This window comes from Chaetura pelagica, unplaced genomic scaffold, assembly GCF_000747805.2.
Source record: "Chaetura pelagica isolate M959 unplaced genomic scaffold, ChaPel_1.0 scaffold17, whole genome shotgun sequence".
In the NCBI taxonomy this organism is placed as follows: domain Eukaryota; kingdom Metazoa; phylum Chordata; class Aves; order Apodiformes; family Apodidae; genus Chaetura; species Chaetura pelagica.
In genome coordinates this window covers 10,694,519-10,705,455 of record NW_009970726.1, presented here as the reverse complement: position 1 = coordinate 10,705,455, position 10,937 = coordinate 10,694,519, and the positions used below count along the sequence as shown (strand labels likewise).

Below are 10,937 nucleotides of genomic sequence, written 5' to 3'. Positions count from 1 at the left end.
AATTACTATGCTTAAAAAATTAGTAGATAAAATTGCCAGTTACACAACAGATTCTTACTAGGCACCTGAGGGATGAAATCTCAGAACTGCCAGGGTGCTGGAACTTCACAACTTTCTTCCATTTGTCACTTCTTGCACTCAGGCTGCGGTGCTGCACACCCATCTCTGAGGGCAGGTGGATTATCAAGGAATCAACCCCACTGTCCCCAGGCCAAGAGCCACTCCTTTCACAGCCCAAGTGTGAAAGGCTGAAGCCTTGACTAGCTTAATTTGTCCTTGAACCTGTTTCTATATGCATCTTAAAGGGAAGAATGGTCACTATTAGCCCTTAACTCCTTTGCAATAAAGTTTACAGCTACTAAAGACTCAAAGAAACAACAGAAATAGCTATGCAGTATTCTGCTCAAATTGCATTTCACTGTGGGTGACTGGCAAGCAATATTCCTTGCAGACAGTAAGAACAGAGCATCATCTCTACCACATGAATACAGATTAGAGAGCTTTTTTCCCAGAGCTGCTCTCTAATCTGGCAGCTAAATTCTCTACGTACCCTGAAAGAAATACAAGTGTCTTTTTTACTTTAGCTGCTTTGCATTTTTCAAATAATGTATTTCAGAAGGTATCTGAGAACATTCTTGAGAGCCTGACAGTTCACCTTGGAAATCAGTAGGAGAGCATACAATAAAGTCAGACACTTCATTAAGATTTATAAAAACATCACTTGTGATTAAATAGCCTGACTCCAGAAACCACAAAAAGGTCTGGGACCATCTCAAGTATTGGTCCTTCTACCAAATATCAAAGGTCCCACTCAACAGTCAGAGTTTGTTTGAGGGACAGTCTAAATAATTTAACCAATTAAAACAAACTTCATAGGAAACACGTTGTATTATTCAGCTCTTTGCTGAGAAAATACCTGAAATAACCATATTGGTAACTGCCTTGGCAAACACTGTTCTTAGATGGAGACTGGATTAACTAAATGATGGCCCAAAACAGTTTAAACAGTACAGCAAATATTAAGAGGAATTAAGAGGAATATTAAGCTTGGCTGAGCCCATCAAATTAATACCAAATCCATCTGGAGGATTGCACAATTATTTCTGCTCTCTAATAAGATTTTGCAAATACTCAGCAGCATTCGTTTTGCAGTTGCTGATACCACCTGTCTTGTGGGACGGAATGGAAGGTTTGATTTTGATCCAAGTCTGGAAAATGCAGACACCTGATCAATACGGGCACTACCAGGAAGTGTGCCATCCAGAAACACCTTGCCATGAGGGAGCTATGAAGATGGACATGTTGCTACTCGGCTTTAGCTGCCTTTCTGTTGAGTAGCAGAAGCCCTTTATTCTGCTAAAAAAGCAAGGTATCTCCCCTAGGGAAAAAAACCCCAACAAACCAACCCAAACATAATTGTGTAGGTAGTATCAAAAAAGATTATGCAGTGGAATCCCTTCTAAATGTGATAGTGATTGGGTGATGCACTTGTGCAGCTTGTATTTATGGCTGATGAAAACTGACATTAGAAATTACAGAATCACAGAATCCTAGGGGTTGGAAGGGACCTCAAAAGATCATCTAGTCCAACTCCCCTGCCAGAGCAGGGTCACCTAGAGTACATCACACAGGAACAACCTTTCAAAATTCAGCCCAGTTGTAGCTGCTTGAGGAATGAGGTATCATAGTTAATTACGGTATTATGATTAAACTTTTAATGCAAACAGCATAAATTCTATGATTGTTTTCCTGTAACAGATAAAGGACCCAATTCTGCTTCTCTTATTTATGCAGCACGTAACTGTATTTTCTACCAATATCTGCCTTAGCAAGCAGGTGGAAGCCCAGGAAAGCCACATGCAGAAATCTATTGGTTCTAAGTCTAAGACAATTACATGCAGTTCTACATCCTTTTGAAAACATAATGACAACCGATGAGAAAGTGCTAGAATTGTAACAATTTGTTCAACTTATCATTTGAAGAGAAAAAAATTGAGACACAAAGAACAAAGGACTTTCCAATTCTTATGTGTAAATCAGTGCAGACAGGGAATCAGGGAATTCCCCCGTGAAATATCCTGTACTCCACTTGCTCTCATGTCAAACTCCAAAAATCACATAAGCACAGAATCCTAGGGGTTGGAAGGGACCTTGAAAGATTTATCTAGTCCAACCTCCCTGCCAGAGCAGGATCACCTAGAGTGAATGCATCCAGGTGGGTTTTGAATGTCTCCAGTGAAGGAGACTTCACAACCTCTCTGGGCAGCCTGTTCCAGGGCTCTGTCACTCTCACAGTAAAAAAGTTTTATCTGATATTTACACAGAACCTCCTGTGCTCCGGTTTGCACCCATTGCCCCTTGTCCTATCACTGGTCATCACTGAAAAAAGCCGGGCTCTGTCCTCCTGACACTCAACCTTAACATATTTGTAAACATTGCTGAGGTCACCCCTCAGTCTACTCTTCTCCAAGCTAAAGAGACCCAGCAACCTCAGCCTTTCCTCATAAGGGAGATGTTCCACTCCCTTCATCATCTTTGTGGCTCTGTGCTGGACTCTTTCAAGCAGTTCCCTGTCCTTCTGGAACTGAGGGGCCCAGAACTGGACACAATATTCCAGATGCAGCCTCACCAAGGCAGAATAGAGGGGGAGGAGAACCTCTCTTGACCCACTAACCACACCCTTTCTAATGCACCCCAGGATGCCCTTGGCCTTCTTGGCCACAAGGTCACATTGCTGGCTCATGGTCCTCTTGTCTACCAGGACCCCCAGGTCTCTTTCACCTACACTGCTCTCCAGCAGGTCAGCCCCCAACCTGTAATGGTACATGGTACACTTGTTGAATTTCATCAAGTTTCTCCCTGCCCAGCTCTCCAGCTTGTCCAGGTCACACTGGATGGCAGCACAGCCTTCTGGTGTGTCAGCCACTCCTCCCAGTTTAGTGTCAGCAGCAAACTTGCTGAGGGCACACTCTGTTCCCTCATCCAGGTCGTTGATGAAAATATTGAAAAGCACTGGTCCCAGTACTGACCCCTGAGAGACTCACTAGTCACAAACCTCCAACTAGATTCATTGACCACAACTCTGACTTCTTCCTTTCAAGCAGTGATCCACTTCACCACTTAATCATCAAGACCACACTTCCTCAGCTTATCTATGAGGAGACAGTGTCAAATGCTTTACTAAAATCAAGATAAACCACATCTACCACCCTGCCATCATCTATCCACCTAGTTACTTCCTCATTGAAGGCTATAAGGTTGGTCAAACAAAACGTGCCCTTGATAAAACCATGTTGATTGCGCTTAATGACCCCCTCATCCTTGATATGCCTAGAGAAAAAAATCTGCCCACACACCTTACAGCAAGACTACCTAGGTTAGAGTAGTCAGCATACATTAGTATTTTAAAATTCACCTAATCATATTCCTAATTAGGACAGGGATATGCAAAAGAGGGGAAAAGGGAGTGTGTTTAGAGGGAAGCAACACACCAACTTCCTTATGAACCGTTTATTGAATAAATACATGCATCATAATGTAGAATTACATGAGCAAAAAAGGCAATCTGTACAAAATTGATTACCCTTTGTTCTCATTTCAACTCTCACCATTTGCTGCAGCTCCAATAAAGAATTTGAGACAGAAAATGAAAAGTCTTTTAGTAGAAATCCAAGTGATATGCATGCTGATTTGAGTTCAGGTTATACCACTGCTATAATTAAGAAAGCTGGTTTTCTTGTCAATGAAGCAGAGTAATTCTAAAAACAGTTTCAAGAGTAGAGAACATGTGTTGGTACATACAGGTAACAAATCTTAGTTTTAGCCATTTCTTAAACATCTTCATATGTTCATATTTTAAGGCACAGGATAAACAAGTACATTAAAAGCTATCAGTTTATATTAATACATTGACTTGATAATGAAGTGAAACTTTTGCCCAGAGAATAAGTTATGTTTGACATTCCTACTTCCATATAAACAGAACAATCAGAATCTGCTAACTACAATTCAGAGGTTTGCTACTACTATCAAAAGAATTAATCTCATCTAGGCAGTCATATTCTGATCCAAATTTACTCAGCAGAACATTTTTAAAGAGTTTGGTATCCAGGATTTATTTTAGTCAATGGGAATTACTGTTAGGTAATTACAATTAAATATCTTTATTTTAGATTCCTCAGTGGGAATTGGGCTCTCTTAATCACCTACCCCTAATTTTAGGTTGTGAGCTGTTTTGTAAACCTGTCCTATATGCTTTATTCAGGTATTCATTTTGTGCTATCATCTCACACTTACTCAAACACAGCATTTTTCCCCCCTTGAGACTTTAGAAGACAAAATGTGCACTTTTTTTGTTTAAGTGCAGTCTTCTAACATCTGTCCCCAGGCTCCACTTAAGATTCGAAACGCTGAATCAGTCTAACAGACCATTTGTTGGCTGTGGATCAAACTCTGGGGAGTCAATGGCCAAGATGTACAGCAAAAGTCCTTCTACCTCAGACTGAACCCAGGCAAAAGATAATTATGCTCTGCTGCTCCACTTAGATCATCCTTATTTAGATCAACTTCCACTTTCTGCAGTTTTCACTGCATTAACAATAATCCTCTATCTTTCCATTCTCAACATTTTAATGGAGAAGTAACAAAGAAAAGGTGTATTTCATAATATATTACAGTTTATATGAACAGATGAGTGTGTGTGTATATATAGATACTCATACATTCCAATATAGAGTTAAGCCTTCAAATGGAAATGTTTTCTCACAGAGAACCTCTCCCTATTGCCCAGTCCATCAGAAAGTAACAGCAGCAAAATTTTGCTAAACTGTCCTGTATAAAATGTGGCAATAAGAAGAGCATCACTGTATAGAGGTGTATGTGTGCATGTCACACACATCCGTGGCAAATGTTCATGTTAAACTGAATTCAGACAAACTGAAATGGGTCAATTCATAAAGACAAAAAGCTACATCTATGGTAGGCACTTTGGTACATCTAGTAATGTAGGCATATTCTACATCCAGAATTAAGGTTCTGTCTTACAATAAAGCTAATTTCAGGAGTTTATTATTCTGCTTTAAAATTCTTTCGTGGCTGAGAGATCATTCTAGAATCTTAACTAAATAATATACTTTGTCTAATTGCATACTTATCCAAGAATGAGGGCATACTTATCCAGGAATGATTCAGCTGAAAAAGCTGAACTGCAATTAATGCACATTTTTGTAACAGTCTGAGAAAACTTAACAGAAAAAGAAAAACCACGTAATTCATAAAATTAGAGTTATGAGCTCAGCTGTTTAGGCTGATACTCTCGCTTCAACTCTCACTGTCTACATTTTCAGTCTGTGCTAATTTTATCACTGCTCTGGTCTTGCAGCAGACTATGACAATGCTTCAGTAGAATGCCACTTTATCACAAAAAACCTGGGTGAACCACTGAAGTGCATTTTTTTTCATGCACCAAACACACTAAGTTGCCATGAAGCAACTGGAAACACAGCCAGTTGAAACTCAGTTTCACACTTACCTCCTGGTGTTCCATTTTAGTATTACAGAAGGTACAGCATAATACACTATTTAGCACAGTACTGTAGAATAACATTAACATGTGTCTCGTGGTTATGCCTACTATATGAACTTATATTGTAAGGTGATTTGTATACCTTATCAATCAGTGAAACATGGCATTAAGGACAGTTCTAAGAGTTTAGAGATTTTGTTTATAATACAGAAAAATCCATGTCCTCATACCTTCCAAAGTTTTCATATCTAGTACTGTAGAGTACAGGAATAAATAACAAAATCCAAGTGAACCTGTAGAATAAAACTGTACTGGTATTTATGTTTACTCCATTCAATGAAAACTCACATTTAGAAACAGTGATTCATGAACCTCATCCTCTATTTATACAATATTTATAGAATTACCATTTTTGTTTATAATATTCTATAGAATGATTTTCCAATTATACATTTATATATAAATATTAAAATGTTAATATTTTGTACATTTTATGCTAGCCACACTGGGCCAGAAACACAATAAAGTAAAAATGTTTTTCTGCAGTTTGTTTTTGAAGAATATCACAAAAATCATTAAGACCATTGTGCTGCAAAGACCAAAGAGATTCATCTGAAGAAATTGCCATGCATTTAGAAGAAAATATCCATATCCTTTATCTAATTTTCTTCTGAATTCAAACCAGCATGGAAGAATTATTAAAAAATAGTATATATTTACATGGTACAGCATACCTTGGTAGGATACAAAACAAGGCAGGAAAACAGCAGAACATAATATTTTCACTTTCTAACAGGTACAGGCATCATAAAGATCAATTTAACACAAAAGGTTACTTTACTGTACTATTGCACATTACAGTAACATAAAATTGCAGAGCAAATTAAAATACAAAGTTTAACACAGAGAAAGGCTATGTCTACACAAAATGACCAAGTGTTATAAAATTATTGGGGATGTGTCTTAAGAACTAAATCAGTAAAGCTATAAAAATAATATTGGTACATCTGTGAGAACAGCGCTTTAAAAATATATAAAGGTTGGCAAAATTATGCGTGGGAAATTCCCAGTATCCATGGGCCTAACTTGCACCTTGTGGCCTTGTACCATCTTCTGTTAAATCATACCTGAAAATGAAAAAAACAGTCTTTTACATTTAGCATGTATTATGGGGCAGTGGGGAAAGGGTGCCAGGAGTGGCTCCGGTAAGAAGCTGAGAAGCTCCTCTTGCCCCAAAACCAGCCAAGGAGCAGTTAGAGAAACAATAGATGAGCCTCAGCCATTAACATTGAAAACACAGCTGTAACACCTGAGCAGAGAAGCACTTAGGGGAAGAAAAGCTGTGTTGGAGGAGGACAGCTGTGCTGGTGGTTGGTAAGAAAGAAGGGGAAGAAGGTGCCAAAGCAGTTTCCCTGCAACCCATGGTGAGATGGCAGCTGTCCCCCTGCACTCATGGAGGAACATGGTGGAACATTCCCTGAAGGTGCCAGGAGGGGTGAACTTGGCCAGTGGACTTGGATTTTGTGGCCAGAGGATCTGCTGCCTGTGGACTCTGCACAGCTTTGGAAGACCCTGGTGCCAGGAGAGGTGACTGTTCCCAAAGCAGCCTGTGACTGTGGGAAGCCCACACTGGAGCAGCTCCAGACCTCATGGGAAGGACTCATGAAGGAGAGGTTCCTGGAGGACTCTCTCCCATGGGAGGGATCCCACGGAGAAGCAGGGAAGCACTGTAAGGAATCCTTCTTTCTGAGGAGGATGGCTTGGCAAGAACCACCAGCCTGTGAACTGACTCTAAACCCCATCCCCTGTCCCCCTGTGCTGCTGGGGGGAAGGAGGGAGAGAAACTGGGAACAAAGGAATTTGGGCCTGGGAAGAAGGGAGGAGTGGGGTAACATATGCAAGCTCTGCTCTTTGTGTTGTCTGTGTCCTGTGTGTATTTGATTAGTGTGAAATTAAATTATTATATTTTACTCAAGTTGAGTCTGTTTTACCTGGGACCTTGACCGGAAAAGAACCCTCCTTGTCCTTTGTCTCAACCCAGGAGCTTTGTCCTCCTCATTCCAGAGTGTGTGTATGTGTGGGGGTGAAGATGAGTGAGTGGCCATGGGGATGTTCCTTTGTCGTCATGTTAGGCCCAAACCACAACAATTATTAACACACCAATTATTAGTATGTAGTGCTATTATTAATAAAGGAAATATACTCACCACTGTGTCCAGCCTTTAGCAAGTTCTTCAGATGCCAGAGGTATTAATAACTGTGGAAAGTTAAATTAGCAATCAATCAATGCATTATGTGTGCCTTTCATTCTATGTCATTTAAAAAACAAATTTGACAATCCTGTAAACTACAGTATAGGTAATGCCACTAATAAACAATGTATTTTACATCCTTGTCATCACAGCTATCCGTCCCAACTAGTAGTGAAGTTTCAAGTTGCTGTTTTTGACTTACATATCTATAGTCTTTAGTGATAATAGTCCCAGAGCACCCAACAGCCTAAAATTCTGAACATGGGATATATTGGCAATGGCAGCCAGCTGATGTGTCGATGCTAACAGCCTTCCTAGTACACAGGAAAACTAAGAACACTGTTCACTGTGAACTGGCCCCAATTCTGGTAACTCTCATCCTCTTTACAGAACTCAAACACAGCAATTTGCAAGGGTGTAGAAACTTAATATTCCTTTTTGCAGGCTCCAAATCACATGTGTAGGAAAAAGAGTGATTTAATGAGTGGCTATAGAACAGTGAAGCTGTGAACACAGTGCCTGGTTTTGGCATTGGGAACATCACCAGTAGTAGTTCTTACGATTTTACAATCTGGAATTGTAATTATTAAGCACACTTATTTTTGTGTGTGCTTCTCTAAGTTCTCTTGCTTGTCCTTCCAGTTTTCTCTGAACATCTTCTGAGATAACAATCTGTTTTCTACTGGCTATTTTCTTTCTCTGATTGTATGACATGCAGGTTTTTTTGTTACTGCAAGCTTCAGAATTTGCCATTCTCTAGAATACATTACTGCCTCATCTTCTGATGTGTGTCTCTGCAGTATGTTTCTTCCCTTACTGGAGCTTGATATCTAAGCCATCTCTGATTTTTAAAAACTTTGTACCTGAACCAGGTGCTTCAGTCAACACTAACAATCCTCGTATCACAAGCAGATTTTAGCCTTATATAACAGCATGCTGTTTTAACAGAATTTACTTGTTTTCAACTTACTTTGCCAAGTAGCCCTTTATCTTTGGATAAGAAACCACCACTGTTCTTCACTGCTACATCTAGTGTTCTTCTCTGTACTTCAGGCAAGGAAACACTGAAATCAAATCTGAGAGGCGAAGTGATTATTTAGAGAAAATCTGTATCTCAAGTGCAAGACCAGTTTCTACGCTAAACAGTTCACCAAACCACCCCTCTCCCCCAACAAAAAATAAGGTCTAACATAAATGAAGAAAAAAATCCCAATCTTTTGCATAACATTTTTCTTCAATACAGTGATCAACACCAACATCAATTTTTTGAGACTTCTTTTACCTTTGGTTTCTCAAAGCCACTGGTAAAACAAGCAAAAACCAAATCAGAGGAGGAAATGTCAACCACTAACTCTAAATAGTGAATGAGGAATCCTACTGTCTTAACAGCTCAGTATCACTATCCAAAAGGGTAAGACACCATGGTCAGTCTGGCTGATACTCAGCCCTCTAGAATCAGAACTCTTTTTCTTTCCTGGTACACCGAGGGAATCTATCAGCCCTTGAGGGAGAACACTGTTTGTTTGCTAGTTCTGAAACTTACAGGAAGTGAGAGGAACCATAACCTACATCTACTTGTTACTACCATTCTTAAATGGCTTTATTGCTTTGCAGTACATTTTACTTGGAAAGGCACAGTAAAATAAATGTATTCCATGGAATAAACAGGAGAGACCTGCACTCCCAGGAAACCCTACCAGAGCCTCTAATGATTTACAGATTTCACTTGGACAGAACGAACTGAAGTGTTATTTTGACCAAATAAACTTTCTGTATAGAAAGGTCATCTGTACTGAAAGTGATGGGTGGGGGAGGAAAGGGTACATGCTTGAGAGAAACTACCATAAAAAACCTGAGTACAAAGATAAGGGTATTTATGCAACAAAAGGCAGCACAAGCTTGCAAAACATCCAATCTACAGGCCAGGATATAGCCTACAAGGACATTTCCAGACTCCTTGAATGCTGAGAAGTGTCACCAAGTGGATGGACTGAGCATAGACACTATTCATAGACACTTGCTGGCCAGTTTTACCAAGCAGGCAGCATCTATCAGCCAGGCAACTGGACATCTACGTGCTTCCGGGCAGGAAGGGGCCCCAACAGCATTGCCCAGCTAAAAGGCACTCATGTTCTGATGATCTGCCCAAAGACTGCACACTGCTTCTTAGTGACCAGCACAAAGGGGATGTAACTGACATGGGAGAAGGCAGAGAAGATGACAGAAGGGGCTGGTAACAGAGTAAGAAGGGCTATACTGATAACAGAGAACAGGAGGATGGGAAAGGCTAATGTAGCAGAAGAGAAAAGTGGTGACAAGTAGGAGTTTCAGCAGCATATCCATTCAGGTAAGCTGAGAAACCTTGATTTGACAGCTTTGTAATTACACAATACAAACTGCTATACATCCTTTCAAACATACATTTGATCAAACACTGGGTTTAATGTCTTCTTTGATACATGTGTTTTTCTTCTTCCTGATCTTCTCTTATCGGGCAATAAATACATTCGCACATATGGATCAGATCCTTCTTCTGAAAATGCTATTAGATTTCTGTGACCAGTGAAAAAGAAGGAAAACCAAAATGAGATATTGCTGAACATAGATGTCTACACCACTATCGTTTAATTTAGCACATAAATCAGCTGCAGGGATATCCTGCACAAAGTATGCTGTGCAGATAAGGCAGTGGAAAAGAAAAACTGAAAAATGCGAAGCAGTGACTTGTACAAGATCAGATGGTAAGCAGCCAGCAGAGGTGGGAATACAGTGCTTCTTACATTCCAATTCAAAGTTTAGGCATGACTTCCCAAAAACCACACATTTTTGTCATTCCATGAAAAATTCCATCTGTTAGAGATAGCTTTCAGACACTGCTCATTAAAGTCTACATGCCATTTTCCTTTCAAATCTGACAGAGACACAATATGCAAATACAAAACCACAGCAAAAACTTCAACAAAGTTTTTACTGTTTCTGAGGAGAGCTCTGCATATTTTGGTATTTCCACACAATTGTAACTGATCAGTATGGCACTGCAAAAATAATGAAGGTCATCCAGAGAAGGAAACCATTTAAGAGGAGAAGTCAAGCTATGACAAAGTTTATGAAGAAAGATGCACGGAACTAGGATTTAGTATTTGATGCTCACCTGCAGGAAT

The 10,937-nt window shown here is 39.8% G+C and overlaps 1 protein-coding gene across 1 annotated transcript in view; it reads right to left on the bottom strand.

Moving 5' to 3' along the window:
• Positions 1 to 6,605: 6,605 nt before the first annotated feature.
• ESYT2 (extended synaptotagmin-like protein 2) overlaps positions 6,606 to 10,937 on the bottom strand; it is a 93,703-nt gene continuing 89,371 nt past the window's right edge. Inside the window, exons 19-23 of the mRNA XM_010007046.1 lie at positions 10,928 to 10,937; positions 10,198 to 10,329; positions 8,747 to 8,852; positions 7,732 to 7,781; positions 6,606 to 6,651 (exon numbers count right to left, since the gene is read on the bottom strand). The exon at positions 10,928 to 10,937 is cut by the window's right edge and continues 134 nt beyond it. Of these exons, the coding sequence (XP_010005348.1) occupies positions 6,606 to 6,651; positions 7,732 to 7,781; positions 8,747 to 8,852; positions 10,198 to 10,329; positions 10,928 to 10,937 (344 nt within the window). The remainder of the gene's footprint in view (positions 6,652 to 7,731; positions 7,782 to 8,746; positions 8,853 to 10,197; positions 10,330 to 10,927) is intronic.